The 21,974-nt window shown below is 37.3% G+C and overlaps 1 protein-coding gene across 4 annotated transcripts in view; it reads left to right on the forward strand.

Annotated features, from left to right (window-relative positions):
* SEMA3A (semaphorin 3A) overlaps window positions 1-21,974 on the forward strand; it is a 335,619-nt gene that overhangs the window by 195,158 nt on the left and 118,487 nt on the right. For all 4 annotated transcript variants that reach the window (XM_030015370.1, XM_030015368.1, XM_030015367.1 and 1 more), the window contains one exon: window positions 19,264-19,421. In XM_030015370.1, coding sequence (XP_029871230.1) covers window positions 19,264-19,421 — 158 coding nt within the window. The remainder of the gene's footprint in view (window positions 1-19,263; window positions 19,422-21,974) is intronic.

The raw sequence follows: 21,974 nt of genomic DNA on the forward strand, positions 1-21,974 counted from the left end.
CTCATCAGCCAGTTTTCCATTACAAGGTCACTGTTTGCTCATCACCAGAACTAGCGTCCATGGAAAACGATGGTAGAAGCATTTATTAATCTTGAATAAATCTGTTTCTTCAAAACATCTCTCTCTAACTGTTGCTATGAGCCATGCTTCTTCCTCACTGCTACAGAATCTATCTGGAGTCTGAACTGTCAAAGGAATTTAAGACTGGTTGAGCCTGCTCTTCCCTGTATACCTCTGTGTGTGGGAGTCAGGGAGAGGGTGAGATCATTCAGTGCACAGCAGAGCCCCAACAAAGGCTGCTGGCTTACAGGGTCTGAACTCACATTTGTGGGTCTAACACACACACCACGGTGAAACTGCCAGAAACAGCCCCTTCTCAGCTGTTCTTTTGCTAAGTAATTCTTCTTTTGCTATCTCTAAGGTAACTGGAATCTTTGTGCTTTTTATCTTTCAGCACATCAAATGTATCAGATAATAGTTAAGTTAGAACAATAGGAGATGAGATGCTGTGTCAGCATGTGGGCTGCAAATGGAACAAAAGATCTTCTTAAATTCAGTGTGTTCTGAAAACACAAAGTTAGTGGCAGTGTTCAGCCATGCAGTAACAGGCCATAAAAGGAAAATGAGTTACTCTTAACGCTGCAGTTCTTTTGTCTTTCTATATCAACATTCCCTTGTTTCTTAAATAGCCATAACATATTACAATGTTAGCGCAGTATTTTATTTTTTTTCATTATGAACTCAGTAAGTACCTTCACTGTTTCTTCCAGACTATTCTTCTGCAGAATAGACTAGTTGTGTTTGTTAAGTCTCACTGTGCTCTTTATGGCTGTGGTGCACATGCTGTCCAGCAGCTAGAGTGAGATTTGGGGAATGCTGAAGTCAAAAGGACCAAAATTTGTTCAGTGTGCTGAGATTGTTACTTAATCACCATTAAGGTGGTGCTTACCTATGCCCCCTTTATCTACCACATTGTCTCATGAAAATTTTTCACAGGGACCTTTAATGTGGTAATGTAATAAAGGCAAACAGCAGTAATAACAATGTGATGTGTTCTTTCTACCTGAAGACTAAATTTAGATGAAAGAAATAGAGTACTATTTTGTAGAAAATATCAATCCAGAGCAACTATTGCCAGTTCATGTTTGCATGATTAGTAAATGTTGTTACTTAAAAAGAGGTAGTGTTGAGAATATATAAGAGGATGACAAATGAAAACATGATTTGTAGATGAACATCTACATAGCTTTATTTCAATATACTTACGATATTTGAGAATCTGGCTGAAATTACATCTGAATTCCTGTATCTGACTTATCTGACATACGTATGCTACAATACAGCATTTGAGATTTCAGTCCTCTCTCTGTCAATGAAAGCTATGGATCCTCATTTGCCCAGTAATGCAGAAGCAGTAGGATTTATGCTCCACTGTATCCCTCAACTGCTTTACAAGGATCAGTATGTGCCATATCTCCTGTTGCCCATTTGGTTGCTGTCTGCTGTTGTTTTACAGTAAGGAAATTCTTAGCCTCAGGAATACCTCAGGAAAAAACAGCTTTAAGAGAGATTAATGAGTTTGGGGCTTTTTTGTTCTTAATAACAGGAGGAACATGCCTGTAATGCCCTGTTATTTTTTGTTAGGTCCTAATTTATCAAGCTAAATCAGTACACTTAATTCATCAGGGAAGAAAATTGTGATTGGAAGGGTCTAATTCAACCTCCTGCTCAAATCAAGACTATATTCATAATTAGGTCAGGGGTTTTTGTGTCTGATTCAGTCAAGTTTTTAAGGTATCCAAGGATGAAGACTCCATAACCTCTCTGGTTATTGTTTCAGTCAAGACTTTTTTCTTTATATCGCATTCAGTATTTCCCTGTTGCAACTTGTGCGTGTTACCTCTTGTCCTTTCACAGTGCACCTGTGGCAAGAGTCTGGTTCTCTCTTCTTTATAATCCCCCAACAGGTAATTGAAGATAACAATTAGATCACCCCTTAGCCATCACTTTTTTTCCACAGACATTACTTGCTCAGGCACAGTAAGTTCCAGTCTTGTGATGCTGTGTCAGCCTAAAATGGCACTCAGCATTGCTGTTCCCCATGGTTCAGGTCAGCACAACTTCAGGATTTTTTGCTTCACGTCATGGAGATATTCCACAATTAGGATAGTACAAAGAAGCTTTAAAACATTTATTTCCATTTTGAAACACTTCTGCACTGCTCAAATAAATGACTGAAAATGAGGCTCAGGTCCTTGTTTATTAGAGTGTGGTTAGATCTTTGCATGAAAGGTAAAGTGCAGTGTAATTAGTATTATTAGCTGTGAGTATAAGAATGTTTACTAAATTGGTGTCTAATACACCTGGACAATAAATTATGCTTACTTTCTCTCACACAAAATGCTCGTCTTCATATGTATGCTCCATGGGTAGTGGTAGTGCAGATAAACATTTCAATGAATCAAACTCTGGAGGGGAAGGATTGGACACAATTAGAGTATTAACATTAGATCGTAATTGCTGGCATAGTTAAATGTTGGTTTATTTAAATATAGCCACCAAATTATAATGGACTCTAATGCATGGGAATGAATTGCACTCTTGTTATGTTCAGTGAATACTTAGCTATATCCTTTATGTAAACATCCTACTCACAGTAATCCAGTAAGGACATAAGGTAGAGTCTGTTTATTTTAAGAGGTAAACCACTCAGGATTATACAGGAATTAGGATGTGCATGCAGATACAGAGGTTTCCGATGTGAGGAAACTACAGGTTGTCCATTTCACTTTGCTTATACTCCACAATAAAGCGTGGAGTATGTTCACCTAATTATAAACCAGTTTATATTCCTCATTTACAGAAACATTTTAGTGTATATAATCTAAATCAGGAGTTAAATGCTATTGACTTCAGTAGGAGATGAGCATGTGCTAAGTTTTAAGGCTAGGAAAAGTCATACACTTCTTCATAGTAAATGCCTTATTATTTGAACTAATTAAATGTGCCTGGTACTTCCCATGATAAATCAATTGTTTTAATTTCTCATAACCTGTAATACTTTGGACTGAAAGTTTACATGTTGAGCATCCTGCTTCTTTCTGTTTGGAATTTTTTGGCCAACACAATCACTTCTGGATGCAAATCTGTGGCATAAAGCCTGGAGTACCACTACCCCTGGGTCTGAATTCCAGAGAGGAAGCCTTGCTCTCCTCACACAACTGGAGGATCCAGCAGCCCATTTCATATTGGAACTGCAGCAGTCCCATGCAACCTTTGTTTACACAATTTTTTGTCTGTTATTTCTAAGGGACTTCTGTTTCCCTTGGTGTACAGGATGGGGCTGGGTAAAGAAGCAAAGTGAGATCAGAGGTGTTTGTTGTGTATAACACCCCTACTTCATTTATTGCAGAATCTAGTATTTGTGTGATGAGTGAGGCAGGAGACAAAAAGGTTAAGGTACTTGATTCCTCTCCTGGATAGCTAAACTATTATCTTGCTGCTCTATCATTCCTGTGTGCTGTGTGCTAGATGGTCACTGATGGAGAGTTCATAATTTTTCTGGCTATCTAGCTACCTTCCCTGTGGAGCCACAGGTGTATTTCTGCGCTTGACAGAGGGGGGATTGTGCTTTGAAATCATGTATCTCGTTGTGCTAAGTATTCTCAAAGATCAGGGCTTGTTGAGTCAAATCAAATGCCTATTATTTTAGGGTACTTTTGTTTTCTTTCTTCCTGTGTCTACATAAATTAGGAATCTTAATGGCTTCTCTTCTATTGAATCATGTTTCTGACTCAGTTTTTTGCCATAGGAAAGATGAAAAGCAATTTAATAACTCTCTCTTCCAGACCAGCATTTGAAGGCTATGTAGTCATTAGAGCAAATACAGAAAAAGCCCAAAAAGGAAGATAAATTTGATGTTCCATCCATTCTGCTCACTGAACAAAGTAAGGATAATGTACAAAAAATATACATATTCATCTAAGTCATGACAATTAATGAATACCTACAATTAAAAATACTGCAAGCCAGTTTAATGTTGATATATCTTTTGCAGAATGAAATGGGATTTGATTAATTTAATTTATGTTCTTAAATTTAGGAAGACTTGATCTCTTTGTGGAGATCCTCAGGGGCACCTCGCAACTTCCACTGACCTACATAACACTTATTTTAGGCAAACTGCTTCATGACATAACTAAAACTTAGGCCCAAATCAGATCTCCAAATTAGGTGTAGTGTATACCATCGATTATTTTAGTATTATTCTGAAACAGAGTTCTTAAATAGCATGGGAGACAGTAGGACATGCATATAACATAGATGAACCAACACCAAATCCCGCTTCCCAGACCCCACTCTCAACTCACATGAGTCAGATTGAGGCAAAGTAGAAAACTCCCGCTGCTTATATTTTCTCTACAGAGATCATTGCAAAGCACGTTGAATTGAACGTTTAATCACAAGATAAGAAATGTATTTGGAGCACTGTGCATAAAAGCGTTACCTAGTGACATCCATTGGGACCCTGTGTTTTAGCTTAAAGTGCATACTTTTTAAAAAACGTTTCTGAGGTTATAAGGGTAAATGTTTTGGAGGAAGTTCCTGAAAACACAGGTCCTGTAGGAACCATACCCTTAATCCATTGGCTTGATTCAGTTTTCAGCACAATCAGTAAAATCCCACTGCCTTTGCTTGGCTTTGGATTAGGCCTCAAGGGTCGTGAACTGGTTGAACTAAGCAGTGGAGCAGATGCAAGCTTCCCCAACTTGCGGACCTTTCTACCAGATTTCTGTTCAAACTTGTTAACATCTGAATCTCAGGAGTGCTTTCTGGAATATACATCTGCAGAAACCAGCATATACAGCAAATGTGTAAATTATTGTCTTAAATCTCAAAGCTTGTACTTCTAAAAAGGGCAACAGTAACTTTCCTTTTAGGGAACTGGGTACTACATTCATATATACCTCCAAGCTTGAAGACCTCCTCTTTTGTGGGGTGTTTATGCACTCCTTATTCAGCTGTCGTACTACAGTTTAATTAAGCAATATGCCACTTAAACTGCAGTCAGCCACTATGGTCAGGGTACTTTTCCTCTGACTGCCGTGGAGAGTTGGCTGTTCTAATTTCATTTGTTCAAATTAATGTGTTAACTCCCTCTGAGGAGGTAAGTAGTGTGTCACAGCTTGAGGCAGGACCTCTGCACACAAATCCTTTTAGTTCATAGCAGGGTTCAGGCATGCAAATGTTGACATTTTGAAATTGTTTCCCCAGTAGGTCAAATTAGTATTAGTGGCTACAAAAAGAAAACACATCTACCCTGGTGCCTTTCATAATTAGACTAGCTAGCAGTAAACCCAAATGTTTGACATTGTATTAGAAGCCATGTCAGCTGCTGCTGGAATTATATTTGTTTAAGGAAACAATAAACCAAAACAAAATACTTTATCTATCTCAGATATTGATTAGACAGTACAGGAAACAGAAATGGTTACAATAACTTTTGAAAACTTTGGAAAAGTTTAACTTTGGAAAAAGTAGTGCATTGGTTGTACACAGACTGGTAATGCTCCATGGAGGCTCAGGATTCACTGATTTCAAGAACTTGAGATATCCATTCTTGAAGATTTTCCAGTATGCATGTGTCAATAGGAAACCTTTTCATCATCAGGACGAGGAGTCATTTCCCCAGCTATTTTAGAAGTATGAACGTAGTCTGCAACAGAATGTTATGATGCTGCTTTGTAATGTCTTTCTTGGGTATTACTTAGTCTTCAAACATTATAAACATGTAGAAATTTTATTGTGATGTTAGTTTATTCCAGATTTAATCAAAATCCTGCTAGATGATAAGGAGTTTTAAAGATGCACTTAGTACACTTCACTTTAAGACTTTAAGTTATATCCACATCTGCTGTAAATTAATTTGGATTTATTAAAGCAGTAGAGCAAGAGTTATAACAATTTCTGTCAGCTGAAATCTGGCTCTAGAACTTATTTGGAACCACCTAGTCTTGCTTTAATTTGGAAACACTGAATCAGCGTCCTGTTCAATTTTAGGTCAATTGCAAGTTTAAAATATTATTTTTAAAATTTTTTTTTTGCAAATCTCTGGGGTATACCATTAACCACAATGTGTTAGTGTGTGACCATCAAGGAAAAATGTGAGTTCTCCTTTAACTTTCAGCAGGGGTTTTGTGTGAATGTTCCTCATCTGTCAACAGTGATTCATGGTATCTTGGATCAATGTGGGCATTTGGAAGCCTGTGCGGCAGTTGACATACATAGACACTTGAATATTGCACCCAAAGGAGCATTCTTTTGGGGCGAAATTAGCAGAGTAAGCAGTGGAGCTGCTGAGAATGAATAATATCATTGGGTTGGAAGGGTAAGTGGAAAGTGCCCTGCCTTTTCCCCCCCAAACATTCCGATTTTTAATGTGTCGTTTACATAAACCAAACTTACACTGAGGCTACACAACCTGCGTAAGCAATTCATTAAACTCATTGTGCAGGTGTGGCAATTTGGTACCAATGGAGAATGTTTCCTGAATTCAGGTGAAAAATAGTCCTGTTTTAAATCACTCAAAGTGCAAAGAAATGTAGAGTGTGAAACTATGAACTAAATTAAAATTTGCAGTACATTTTGCAGAAATCGTTACATTTTGGTAATTCTCATTTTACATAATAAAGAAAAGAAGGCAAACCCTGCTTTCCATTTCATTGTGCCTGGGCCATTTCATTCATACCTTCAGTCTACAGGTCATCCTCTAAAGGCTTCTGTTCTGACAGGGACTCGAAGTAAATGATATCAATGTGTTCTCTGATCTCTTTCTTGGTAAGAAAAGTACAGTTCTTGTGGCTTGAGCAAAAAATTATATACTGATTCTCATTGATATTCCACAGGAGCCTCAGAAACATAACACTTTCATTATTTCTGTTCCCTGATGCAAAATTCCACTGAACTTTATTCCTGATACTAACACTGAGGATAACGATGCTATTGTGTTGATGCAATGAATAAACTATCATTTATTTAGATTGAGGAGACACCTAGGATCAGTGGTGTGGACTAGTCGTCCTTCGTGCTAGTACAAAGAGAGAGGAAAAGAATAAAAAAAAACTGACTGGGATTTTTAGCATGGTAGGCAGTCACACCAGCTTTCCCCACCTCCCCTCCCAGTTAATTTCACTGAATAAAATATCATTTGTTTTTGTTACTTTTGGAACAGTATTTTCACTTTTGCAATGGTAATTCGTCTGCATGTCACTGACATCTGCTGCAGAAGGTAGGAGGAGATGTGGCTGGACATGCTGCGGTTTGGCCATTTCAGCTGATAGCATCCACCAGGAACCCGCTACGAGCTGGTTCAGGTGGGACTGGCCGAGTGCGCTTAGAGTCAAAACATCCTAAAGTTACTTTCACTTAGCTTTGAATCCCCTTCTGAGGCTGCTTTAAATAGAGCCTGATGCACCAGGTGATTTGGTGTTCAAACAAATCCAACTATATTTACACTGACATGTCTTTAAGCAAATGAACTTGTGCTCTGAGGTCAAGCACCACAAAGTTGTATCCGAATCGTGTTACGCGTTAAGCCCAGCCAGGCAGCAGGTGCTACCTGAGTGCTGATAATCCACTCACTTTCCCTCTTCCACCTCTACTGGAAATTGCTGGTGGGTCTTTCTGGTGTTCACTTAAAAGATGAACAAGTTCACTTAAAATATGGACAAGTTACTTCAAAACAAAAGGTATTTAGAAGGAATTAGAGGTTGAAATGCTGTTACAGAAGATGGATTCAATCGGCGTGAAACGATGCTGTTTGCAAATACTTCCACTCACCCGGGGCGGCCCCAAAGGCTTTGAGGAGGGGAGACAGAGTGGGGAGGAGGATGGGCCAGGGAGGCCTCATGGGCAGCCACAGAGCATGGGCCAGGTGAGAAGGGAGTGGCAGCTGAATTACATTTCATGTCTTGCATCTTCACTTTTCTTCTCAAGACTCAAGTCATGGCTGCACTTTTATCCACACGTGACTAGGAGGGAAATATGCCGTCTCCGACCACAGCCAAAGCAAACACGTAATATGGGGTTTCCATAATAGGGATTCTCCATAGTAGGAGAAGATAATAGGGTTAGGTCAATCAGATAGTGATAGTTCCCCAGAATATTCTCTAAGTGTCCTACAATTTGAATTTCAGGAACTTGGTGAGCTAGAGACTGTGTCTCTAAATTTAATAGCCTTTTAAGGATTTCTTTTGCTTGATCTTATCACTTTGCCCCTTGAAAAGATGATAAACAATTTTACCATTTACAACAGCCCATGTCAAGAATTTCCGTGACTTAACTGTGTGTTGTGTGAAGTGGATTAAGATATTTTGTGGGAGATTTTAAAACTAGTTAAAGCGCTTCATACTATCATTTCTTGGTGCTATCAGAATTGCAATTCAAAGTTTGCTTGCATGTAATGCAATTTTAGGTAGAAACACACTCCTCTCAGCCTCTTTGGAGTATGTCCAGAATCCAGAAAATTAGTGTAAAAATTGTATTTAAGGTTTATTTTCCATTTTGAGTCTAGCAGTTAACTAGAAATTTCTTGTTCCCCATTTGAGTGTGTAACAATTGCAAAAACATTGAAAGTAGAACTAGTTTGGTTTGTGTAACCTGAAAGAAATTTAAAACTTTGATTGATAGAGCAGCATTAAGCATGAGAAAATTCACTTTGAGTTGAAAAATGGTATTGGGGGCTTTGCTGCTGTTTGATTATTAATTATGTTTATGACATTTAGATGGAAGGGAAGAACTGGAAATTCCTTTCTGATGTACAGAACCTAACCTAAACAGATTATAGGTATAACTGGAAACATTTGATAAATAATGGTAACTAATTTGAAGTAATATTTAATCTAATGTACACTAAATATATTCCACACATTGCAGAACCACAGCAATCAAATTCTTTTATCCATGGTGGAACTCCATTGATTTTCATTAGGGTAAATTAAGAGCAAAATTGGGCCTCATCACTTACACTATTCTGGCACTGAATTCTGTGCAAGGAGGGTCTGTGGTTAGAAGAAATCCCTCCTTTATTTTGCTGCAGTTAAAGTGCATTAGCAGAGCTGTGTGTATCTGTGTGTGAGCTACACAGACTGTTTAACTGCAGTCAGTGCTTTCACCCCTTGCTGAAATTCATCCTAACCAACCCTTGTGAATTAAAAGAAACAAGACCTATCAGAAGAGAAGGATGTAAATCCAAGCATGAATTTTACTCATCTGTTCTATTAATGTGAAAAGACAATTCCTCAAAGTGCTGGATTTCTGATCAAAGTGAAGGGTGGATCCCACTCTACAAAACCAGATTTTGACAGAAGGAGTGTTGATAGCTATGTCTGAAATTGAAAATATGAGGTCACTGATTTGTACCCATATAAGAAAACCTGGACACAGTCCATCTAAACCAGCTGCTATATAAAATATAATGATTTACCTACAAGCAGAACTACCCCAAAGTCTATCCGCATCTTATTAATCACAGGACTTTGAAGAGTTGTAACACAGATAGACACAAGAGTTTCATACATGGTTTTCAAGCATAAAAAGACCTTTTTCTGAAGCAGGTCAAATGCATTTTCCATCATAAATCTGCCCCTGAAGTTCTGAAAACTCAGGTACTACTTATTCTATTTTACAATTTTGCATATGCAACTGAATTTCCAGGGAAGCTTCCTAACCCTACTGTGCATATTAACTAATTCACCTTAGTAAATAATTTGTGCGGGTTTATATTGTCAGCTCAGTAATTAAAAAAAAAAATTATATCAAAGAAGGACTTGTTTAATTTCAGACCAAATCTACCTCTGCTAGATTTTCCCCTGCACCACAGTATTTTAAGCTGTAGAGAGACACTCTTGCAGCCTCTTATGCCAGTGAAAGCGTTCACACCCTCACTCACTGATGGGTGAACCACTGCAGGTTACCCTCAGTCTCACACTGTCTCAAATTTGACATCTAAATCCTTCATGGACCTACCCCATAAGTCTCACCAAGAGTCAATGGTAACTTGGTTGTCAAATACCAAAGTCACACTTGAAAATAAAACCAGTGGGCTTTTTGAAAATTTCCCCTGATATCCCTAACAAACTTAGCACCTCATATTTATTAATTCTTTTAAATGAGCTCACTTGTTTTTGAAGTACATTGGTTTTGTACCTGAAACCAAGATTTCTTTAAGAATTAGAAAATACTTTAATACTCTTTCCCCTGAAAAAGGAATACACTTGCAGGAGGAAGGATTTTATTATTACAACTGCAACTCCAATACACATATTGACAGTGTTGTTACTTTTGACTCCTAATTGTCCATGGTATGTGAATTGTAAAGACACTGACTCGATTTTGGACTTTCAGGTTCAATTGTTACGAATTTAGAATAAAGGACAGTGTTGTTAAGAGGTGAATGAGAAAAAAAATGAACTGACCTCACTAGGCCAGCTTTTCAGAAAGGAATTTTCTAAAACATCATGGTATTTTAAGTAGTTTGTTGGTTAATAGTCCCCAGACATTTTGACAGGTTCTGACATTACCCAGACAGTTTTATTTTCACCTGAGAAGTTGGTTTTTTTTTCAGAAATAATGGTTCTTTGGAAAAGGAACTGACTTTAAAAATAAATAAATAAACCTAAAACTTCTCAGACTGTACTTGTGCAAAAACCAGCAAGTCGACATTTTGTCTTCACATTAAGTGTATCTATCTGAATTTCTTTCATTGTCATGATTATGACAAAGTATAGTCATATCCCCTGAGCTAACTTCAAAGTAGCTTGCCTGCTTAGCCTGACGTAACACCGTAGTCATTCAACATGCAGCTTCATCGAGGCACAATTAGTGAGGGGCAAAATCAATTAATCTTTTCTGGCCTCTTAGCAAGTGTTGTTAGACACTACAAGTACATAAGCGAGTTTCAAGCTAGCTCAGGTGTGTCTATACTGCAGCATGGTCAATATTTTGAGCAAGCAGGTGTGCCTATAGAGCAACAGTTCCTTTCCTGCTTTGATTTTGTTCTGGGAGAAAAAGTTCACAAATTGGAAATCTGTATCTTGCTCTTTTGGGCAACAGCCAGTGAGTAAAAACTGTGCTCCATGCTATGCTTGGACCCAACCTGTGGATAGGCCATGCAGAGGATAGGACGTGACAGTCTTCCCACCTCGTTCCTGCTTGGCCAAATGAAATACATTTGTGCCCTGGGAAAACAACTATCTGTGCTGTTAGTCATTGAAAAGGTGTTCATGCCTTTGTGATGCGATATTTAATGAGGCAAGGATGGTACTGTTTATAGATAAGGTAATCCTTGAAGTGACAACTACCCACAATTTCCCTTTCTTGATAACCAGTACCGGTTCTGCTCGTTGAAGACTAACTTTCCAGCAGTATCATACAAATAGTTGAGAACTGATGAACTGCTAACTAGATCTGATAACTGAGTTACTTAATGAACGGGATTTAGTTGGCTGTTTACCTGTGCTAGCTCAGACAGTGCAATTTAGAGTCATACAGTGCCACGTTGAGCTAACCAAGCTCACCGAGCATATATTACCCAAGGTAGAGGGCTGAGTTAATATGCCTGCAGTGTTTCTACTATTTGAGTTAGCATATTTAGAAACCATTCTCATTAGCTCAGTATTTTTCTGGGTTTTTTGCCACATTTTGGAAAACCTTGAGAGTTATAGATGTTGTCCCTAACAGCTGGGGGTTCATTGGTACAACACATCACTTCCATTAATTCTCCTGAGCATTCCTTATACCAGCACAAATGGGAGGTAGCAAAGATATTACCTACTCAAATCTTAAGCCAGATAATTTTTCTCTTAGACAGATAACTGCTTAGTAAAACCAGATCCTGATCTCTTTTCACCATCATATATTTCTGCCTGATTCATCCCACACACAAAAAATGCTATAGGTAACATTTATTGTCTGTGATTTTGTAACAATTTTGTGCTTAAATACATGTGGAGTTCACAGTTAAATATGTGCCATAACCCTTCTCACAAAGTCAAATTCATAATATGGGATGTTACAATAATTTTACAAATATAGGAAATCAAGCTTTACAAGTCCTTGTTTAGCTCAGAGGTTAATATTTCTCATGTTTTATAAGAAAACAACTGAGCAATAGGGATAATCTCGATTCACTTTCAGAGAAAAAAAAGGACAAATAATGCAAATAATAAAGGGAAAACAGGTTGACTTTAAAAATCTAAATGTTTTATGTCTTTGAAATATCATGTGACCCCTTCAATTATTCAAATCAGAAACACTTTAAGGGTTGTCGTGTAGCTAAATAGCACTGACATTAATGAGCTAAAATCTTCTCTCAGTTTTACAGTATAAAAAACATATGCATCAGTATTCTGAAGTCAAAGGAATCCATGCTTATGCCGGTGCAACTGAAACAAAACATTGGTGCAACATTCCTCCTTCCAAGTATCTGGTTTTAATCAAACTATACTCATGGCCCTCAAGTTTTCTTTGCTGCAGTGGAAGGTAGGCAGGAGTGTTTCATTTAAAATACTTGGTTTACATCATGAGTGCACTAAAAACTGTATATCTTGTCCTAGCTACTTCTAATTGATAAATTGTAATAAAAACATAGTTTCCTGAACTACGTTTCTGAACTACATGTTCTCTCAGAAACAAAGAGTTTACAGCAAAAAAAAAATAGGTTCGTTTTTTTTTCTCCTTCCAGTAGAGTTCGGTGAAACCAGGTGATTGGCAACTGTTATGATAAGGTAGATGAAGAGGATGAAAGCTAGGACTGATTGAACAGCTGTGAGAGGCTCTGTTCCAACTGTATTTTGATTACTGATAAGATAACCCTCCCTTTTCTCCCAGTGATTTATCTCATTCAAATTACAATAACACTGAATTGCCATCAACAACAAATGCTGTGTAGTTTCAAGTTTATCTGGCTCATAATGTAGCAAAAAAACAAAGGTGCTGATTACAAAAGTTTTCATGTTACATTTCTAAAAATGGATAAACCACTTATTGCACTATGTGATCTCATACACTTTATAAACCTGTGGATTTTTTTCATTTCAGATAAAATTGATCACTTTCTGATATTCCCAAGTAGTGTAATTCTAAAATTATGTGAAAGCATAAGTTTTTGGGGGGAGGGTTGATAATTTTTCTGTGTCTTTTTTCTTCTGCTCCTAATATGAAATCAAAGGCTAATTGTTAAAAGTAGTTTGGAAATACTGGAACAGTTTGGATTTACTAAAAGACTGATAGCCTGACCAGTTAAAGATGTAACAAAACAAAGGTTTCTGCAATTATTTTTTAAATGATTTTTTTCTTTTTTCTCAGGTGAAATATTAAACAATAGATAAATTAGCTGGCCTTTGTTTTAATTAATTACTTTGTAGAAGTTTCAAATATACCATAGACTGTTAGCAAGATTCTTCTTTTTCCTTAGAGTGGGCTGCTGAACCATTCTTCTCACTAAGGGCTAGACCCTAAGGTCCCAGTGATGTCTGAGGTGTAGATGAAAGAAAGTAATTGAGGTATAAAGTAATGAAGTCCGGGCGGTGGGGGGGGAGGGGGGGAGAAGTTATTCTTCAGGCCATTAGCCATGTTACTAAGCATTAGACTTGGGATGGGGTCAAGCTCACCTGATTTCAGACACCTGACACAGCACCCATCTGAGTTCATTCCTGTCAACTTTTATAATATATGGAAATACCCCACTGAAATACCCCACCGTGTGCATGGCAGCTGTTGTCTCTTTCAGATGGGGAATGGACTCACAACAAATCCAGTGCCTTTTCCCTGCTTATATCCCTGGTTTTGCCAAATAAGCTCTGCTGGCTAACAACTTGCAGGAAGCTGTCTCGATCTCCTGCCAGTCCATGCCTTTTCCCTAACTGTTTGACAGGGGCAGACTTTACCATCTACACTCAGAGAAATAAAATGGGGAAGCTACAGGAGCAGTTGGAAGTTAAAATAGCCACCTCGTTCCTTGCATGGTAGAATTAGTATCTTAGAATTCAGCAAATAATCACTCAAAGAGTAACGACTAATGTATACCCAGGATTATTTAGACAGATATACATGCTGATATACAGAACAGGCACAATATGCATCTGTGTAAGCAACAAATGCATGTGCAAACATGTGGCCACCTGATACTCTGTAGCCAAAGTAAAAGCCTGGCGAGAGAAGAAGGAAATGTTCTAGCATGAAGTTGTGGGAGGCATTGCTCACAATTCAGCAAAATCCCTGTTTGATGGCATAATACGCATTGACTCATCTTTTATCTACTGCTAGGTGATACGCAGCGAGATCTTATCGTTGCTGGCAAAGGAATGAAGGTTGAGAATTTTGTGCAACCTGCAACCCACTCATTTGATTCACAAGCATGTTATGACGAGCAGAACTGCCTGTATAATCCAGTCACTCTGCAGAGTCACCAGTAATAGGACAGGGCCAGATCTGAATCCTAGTGAGGAAACTGGGATTCTTCTAGAAACTGATTTTCCTAGAAATTGGCATGGCGCTTTGATCCTTATCAACAAAAATAATCTTGGCTGGCATGTTATTGTGAAGTCTATAACAGGAATGCAGGCCAAAGCTCACAAATTTTCTAACTTGTTACACAGACAAACTCCCTCTCACTAAAAAGATAGTTTGCCTAGTAGTAGATAGGTAAAAAATAAGATGGTTTTCTTTTGTTATGTTCTCCCCTTGACAAACTCCGCTGAAGGAACACAGACATATAACAAGGTTTACAGTGGAATACCAACCATGGATAAAGCAAACCTCAGGATCTGCCTGACTGTATTCATCTTAGCTATAGCTGTGGTTTTCTGGCTTATTCTTTAATGAAAAACATGTCATAAAAATAAACCAAATCTACATTCCTTGTGCATGCATATCTCCATGGATTTCGTTGCAGGAATTTGGCCCTCTGTGCACATACATACTATTAAGTTGTGATTCCATTAGCAAATTAAATAACCATGTATTAAAAGGAAGGCAAGAGTTAGGGACTAGTTTTCTTCTGTAAATTTGCCAGCTTGGTCTGGCAAAGTGAATGTTCTGACACAAGTCAGGCTGGACCAACAGAAACATCAGTTAATAGAAGAAAGACCATGCAGAGTCTACAGAAAGGCACATTGAAAAAGGTCAAATACTTCAAGCCTGGACACTGGCAGAGAAAGGAGAGTAAGAGGGAGCAAGCGAGTCAGGACTGAATTAAATGTAGTTGAAGTGAAGTGGTTAGTAGAAGAATCTGGCCCACAAACCTTGAGAAACTCAACCTCCAGCTGGTTTCAGTGATCATCGCAAGTGAAAATTCATTATAATATGATGGTTTTTAAGATATGGTGCATTTCAAACCGTTAGTTTTTGTCACCTGCAACATTCTTCATAAATGTGGGAAGTAAGCACCAATAACAAAAGCAATGAAGTCTTCATTACCTTCAAAATATCACCACCCACTCTAAATATACCTCACAGAGGATTTTATAGACAATACTACAGTCATAATGTGCAGTGGTTAGTTTTATAGGGTTCATTCATTCCTGTTCAAAACAACAGGCATGACTACAGCTGAGGATGTGTCAAAAGGAAATAAGTAAATGCTCTCTGAGCAATTACTGAAGAAATGGTACTTGGCTGCAACAACTGATGGGAGTAATGTTGCCATCTTTGCAATAAAAGTAACTGGACAAAGCATAGAGGAAGTAAAAAAATGACTTTAAGGACAGGCAACCATTACCTGTCTGCATAGGTCGTAGATATGCCAACCTTTAATAAGAACAACAACAACAAAAAATGGAAAAGAATTAGGGTATGCATAGTCAACAGTATTAATTCAATTGACTTACTGAAGGCATTCATAATTTTCATCTTGTCATTGCTGTGCAATCTTTGCTGTAAATCTTGGTTTATTTTAGCACTGATCAGCCATGTACCTTGCCAGCATGACTGATCGACATTTAACAGAATTGGTGGATGTCAGTGCCCTTCTGGGAGCGTGCCCTGTCACTGGTGTTTCTGTCATTCTCTCAGCAACAGTCACTGGCTGGATACTGAAAAGACACTGGGTGGTAAACACTTTGAAACTAATGAATTTGAGGAAGTGGAATACTTAATTTGTATTGATTGTGCAAATGTCATTGCTTTGCTCTTCAGCAGCCCTTTCCAGAATGTCGTATGAAGCCATATTCATCACTGCAGGTATACATGTCAGTTAGAATAATCAGCAGAGGAACTGCAGAGATTATTTAGGTTTTCACCTCTTAGTTGTGATGTAACTCAATCCTAACTAAATTAGTAGTGAATGAGAATCATCAGCATCCAAAGGACATTTTTCTCCTCAACCTATATTCTCAACCTGATTCCTGATAGGGAGAAACCTGATTTCACATGATTTGAAATACACTGCTTGGAATATGCTTAGGCCTAATCTGTTGGGCAGTAGACCCTGGAAATCTGGTCATCTCCTGCAAAAATCAATAATGGGACAACACAACAGATACTGGACTAAAACCCAGGAGAAATGTCCTAATCTTAGAGAAGGCCGTGGTATTTAGCTTTTAATTTAAGTTGCCTGTTCACAAAAAAACCCCCAGTGTTACCTTTAACATTGTTGCATACTCTAAAGAGTCACAGAAAGTTAAAAGAAAAAAAAAAAAAAATTTCCCCGCACAGCTACACCTGGTCCTTTTAAGTTTTACTGTTGAGACACATGAACAGTGAAGATGATGATGTAATTTACTCTTGGCCGTAATAAACCTTAGACTCCAATGTTATGATCTAACATTTTTCATGAATATTAGAAAGAAAAGAAAACATCAATCACCATCTGTGGATGTGAAGATTTAGAACTCAGCATTAGCAAAATCACATCAGGCTTGTTTTAAACCAAGTAGCTGTGTGCCTAACTGGTCTTATTTCAATTTACATCAGTTTTACATTTGTGTAACATTGACTTCAGCAGACACTTGTCTTTATGCCGCAGTCACAAAGGGCAGAATCATACCTATGGGAGTTCAAACCAAGAAAGATGAAAAAATTACAAAGGTTTTTGACAGCTGTATTATAAGAAAAATGATCAGATACAGATGACAGCAAAGCATTTCTAGCCAAGAGAGTTCTAAGACAAGTTAAGCAATCAATCATCTGCATCACTCACTATTCAGCAAGTCGACATTCAACATCTGAATCAGTCATTACAATGTAAAGAGAATTAGTAAAGTCTCTAACAAAATGCAAATAAGTGAACTGGAGGACAATACAGTCAAATTCTAGAACTTGGCAGGAAGCCAGAAGAATTATTTTGACAAGACTGCTTGGGGTGATTTGATTTCTTCTTGTTACATTAAAAAAAAAAATAATTGAGAACTTAAGTCTTGAGCAGTACAAGTTTTAAAAAAGTATTCTGTAATAAAAATGTATAGTTATATTTAACCAGAAAAAAAACGTAGAATAGGGAACAAAATATAGTGCATGCTCTGACACTTTGCTACACTGCTGTGCAAATTAACTCTTTTTGGTGCTGGTGAGAGTTTTTCCAAATAAGTGCAAACAATACTGGGGCAAAGCTAGCCTGAATGGTATGCAACTCTTAGTGTTATCCTTACCTTCCTTGAGTATGTTGCCTACTAATTCTTGCCATTATAGAGTATCAGCCTGCTTCAAAATCCACCTGGTATAAGTGAATGTGAAAAATAGGTTTAATATCTGTGGGACTACTAAGCTGCAGGTGCTGAAATTCTCTAAAATAAGTACCACTATTATGTAGGTCCAAAAAAGCCCCACCTAACATCTTACTTGTTCTGGTTAAAATAAAAGAAGGGTCAAAAAAAAGAAGGAAAACAAGTTTAAAAAGAAAATTAAGCAGAAGCTTCTGTTTTAACAGCAGTTTGACCTTGACTTTTAGCAGCATAGGGGATGCTACCTTACGCTCACTCATCAGTTGGACGAATGGTGGAAAATGGGAGTGTTCTTACTGAAAATCAGAAAGTCATAGCAGGTAGCTGCACTGTTAGGCAAATCCTAGCCATCTAGGCATTTGGCAGCTGTTTTGAGAGGAGCGACACTTGTCCTTGGCTTGCACATACGGCAGAGCTAACACAGACATCGGATGCCTGAAGGTCTGGCCGTGCCCTCCAGCCGTCAGCCCTTGGATCCCGATGTGTTCACTCCCTTTCGCATGTGTCCTCATGGGTGCTGTGTGAGGAGCTGCACTGGCGTCGAGGGAACTGCTGCTGCTCCTAAAACTGCGTGTTTGCCTCCGCACATCACAAGGCTGGGACTTGAGCCGCATAGGATTTGTCATCACAGGGAAAGTTTCTTGTCGATGACTTACTAGTGCAGACGTGACTTGAAATGAGAGATGGTTTCGCTTTGGTCCTTATATGAATGTAGATAGACAGGAATAAAGAAAGAGCGTTTTCATGAAAGTTTATACTAATATGGTCTGTATTATCTTATGGAAAAAATATTTTTAAGCGGTTTCAGGAAAATGCGTATGCCTTTGTTAATGTTTGTAAACAGCTAAGAGGATTCTGTAGATCCTTGTACTTAAAAAAATCCTGTCCTTGGCAAGTGCAATGGCTCTATGAGGAGTATGGGAACTAGAAAATTATTCTTGAGTTTAAACAGAGGCAAAATTACCTTCTCTAGTTTTGTTTTTGTGATGGATAAATACACAATTCCAAGCAAGGGAACAACACACTGCCTGTGTCAGTAAGCAGGGAAGATAATATTACATGTAAGAATAGATTGTACATGTTATTTTATCTTGTCAACTAGTCATTCTTATCCCCTTTCTTATAACTTACAGATCTGTATGAAATAGTTTTGTATGCTGAAAGTAGGAGATTTTGTGTTTAGATGTGTTTTTTATCAGCTGGTCATCCTCAGGTTTATCCTTGTAAATCTCATTGATTGAACAAAATTGAACTTTGTCCAACAGTTGATGAGTTACATGGATAGAATTTTACTACCTAAAACCTCATACAGGCTTTTAATTGATTTCACTGGTGTTTTGACCTTTGTTTATATAGAGCTGAATCTCACAAGCAGTTTGGGGTTCGGTACTTGAAAGAAAAACATTCATGGGCCCAGGTACATAATGCTTTCACTGGTTTCTACTCCATAAGTATGCATTTCTAAAATGAAATCTGTACAAGTCAAAATATGCATCTGTATTTTATCAAACATATTAACAACAAAAGTATTACCTTTATCTTACAGAAATGTTGGAATCCAACAATATAATCAATTTCAATGGACTAGCTAATAGCTCCAGTTATCATACTTTCCTCTTGGATGAAGAACGCAGTCGGCTGTATGTTGGAGCAAAGGATCACATATTTTCTTTCAACCTGGTTAACATCAAGGAATATCAAAAGGTACTTTCATTCATGTTTTGTACAATGTAAATATATACTTTTAATGTTGCAGAATTGTTATTACTCAGACTATGTTGGGCACTGTATGGATTATGTCGTCAGTGTTTGGGTGTCAGGAATACTATTACAACAAAAACATCTGCTGACTTTATGAAGAGAAATTTATAATAAGCCTATAACCTATAACTGTATAATCTACAATACTTTTTTTCAAACAGTGAGAAAGTAAATGATAAGTGGATAATCCAGCTATTTCCCAAACAAGACATATTTTCATGTTTACTGCTAAAAAACCCAAACAACTGTTATAACAGTTTGCACAAAAAGGCCTTATTACTCTGTATTTGTTTGCAGATAAAAAGAAGCTGTTTGGGAATCTAAGTGTTGATTTCTCTCCTTTAACCCAGCAGTTGTAGGCACTCTGCTTCTGCTGCTTTCAAACCAAAACAGATTTAGTATTAATAAAAGAGGAATAGGTCCATAAAATCTTGCCATCCTTGATGGGGAGTATAATTTTCCAGTAAAAGTTGGAGACACATTAGAAGCTGACAAACAGTTCAGTGATGTTCTTTTGTTGGGGTCTAAATAAACAATTTCATTTTTCATACATTTTAATAAGACAAAATGCTAAGAAGGTAAACAATGAGATGGAGGTTTGATTTGTTATATTAAGTATTTTGATGGCACATTTTAAAATCCAGGGAGTATTCTTTTATGAGAGATATATTGCTTCAATACCCAGGGATTTTTTTTTCTTGGTGTTCCTGACCTTTTGCCCGTTTGACTATTAGCTTCCTAAGATGATAGCAATAAATACCTTGTGTTTTCTGTTCAGAGGGAAGACAGGCTATTCATTTGTATTCTCTAAGGAAAAAGGATAAAAGGAAAACTGGGTATTTTCTTTTCTATTCTCTTTAGAGCAGCTATAAAGGAAACTAGCTATTTATTTGAATTCTCTGAGGGATTGATAGCTTAATGTGCAAAACATCTGGAATAATTAAAGGAAAGAAGGTGTTTCCATTGCAGAAAACAGCTCTGTAGAATGGGAGGAATTGTATCTTACATACTTATGTATTCAGATACCTTTAGAACACTACTTGAAATTGCATACAAATATTAATATATTAAATAAAGAATTGCTGTTGGCAACGTTGGCAACAGACTTAAAGAACAGATTTACAATTTAGACTTTAGATTTAAGAATAGACAAAAGGCTTAAAGAATTTTGGGATCTGCTTATTAAAGACACGAGGGTCACAGAAGAAACTTCAATCAAACTTACAATGCAGCCAGTGCTCCACTTGAGATCAAACTTCACCAGTTGTTGCTTCCACCATGTAAAAAAGAACTAAGGTTTCTGTCTAAATACTGATAGCAACATAGGACTCCAAAGGAGCACAACTCAAAAAGCCGAACTTTCCAGTCTATTAAAAGCAGTTCAATTTAGCTGACTTATAAACCAAATTAGAGGAAAATATTGCACTGTGAGAATAAGGAAAAAGAACATCTAGCCATTCATTTTATGGATTAGAATACTGGTTTGAATAATACAGAAATCTTTGCCCAAAAATTGAACTGAATTTGAACTGGTCCTTTTGGGAGATCTCGGAAGTTTGGTTAATGTTTTTCAACCTAGTAAATTCAAATTTTCACATGTCTCTGCACATTTTAAGCTGAGAATAGAAACAGGAAGTAGCAGGAATCCTTTGAGAGAGAATGTGCTCATAAAATTTTCAGCCTTATTTTATAGACTTAAGATGTTCGATTGCTGTTTGGATTTCAGTTTGGATTTCATTAAGTTTTAAGAAAATTTTGAATTTAAAAATGTGGTTGCAAAGTGTATTTTCAAATGTCATATATAACATCTCCTTCAATCTCTTCTGTCATCCATATTCTTTTTTTTTTCTTTTCTTTTTGAATACTTAGCCTTTTCCTTTCTTTAATGAACTGTATTGAACACCAAGGCTGTAGTCCAGACTTATGGCCATTCATATTGCATTATCTGAGGCTCCCAAATGAATAGCCTGGCATTTTATGGGAAGATCATGTTTTATTCTATATGTAATTCCTAAAAGCTTTTCAAAAAAACATGAATAATTGACTGTGAGCATCTCTGGATTTTCTCTGTATGAGGTGAGATCCATTTTCTGCTAAGCAAACACTACAGTAAACCTAGGTTTAGGTTTACTTGTGTTAGGGTAGCTCTATAGGAACAGCATAAACATTTCTATTTTGATGGTGTGATATTTTTCAAATACCATGGCTTCCTTTTTATTATTTAATTAACTAAACTTAGTAAAAGAATGAACTAGTAGATATACTGAAGAGGCAAACACCTCATTTCTGATGCTGTAACTCTAACTTGAGATCGCATTTCACATAGATCCGATTTATTGTTAGTAAGTATCTGCAATTTTTTGCTCTCAGTCTCCATTCCATTACATCAGATTTAAAACAGTGAAAGAACACTCACTTAATGGAGAGTCAGCCCTCTTATCGTTAGCATACAAGATTCACTGCTAAGATTCACAATACAGACTATTCAAGATTGTT

Source organism: Aquila chrysaetos, chromosome 5 (assembly GCF_900496995.4).
Source record: "Aquila chrysaetos chrysaetos chromosome 5, bAquChr1.4, whole genome shotgun sequence".
In the NCBI taxonomy this organism is placed as follows: Eukaryota; Metazoa; Chordata; class Aves; order Accipitriformes; family Accipitridae; genus Aquila; species Aquila chrysaetos.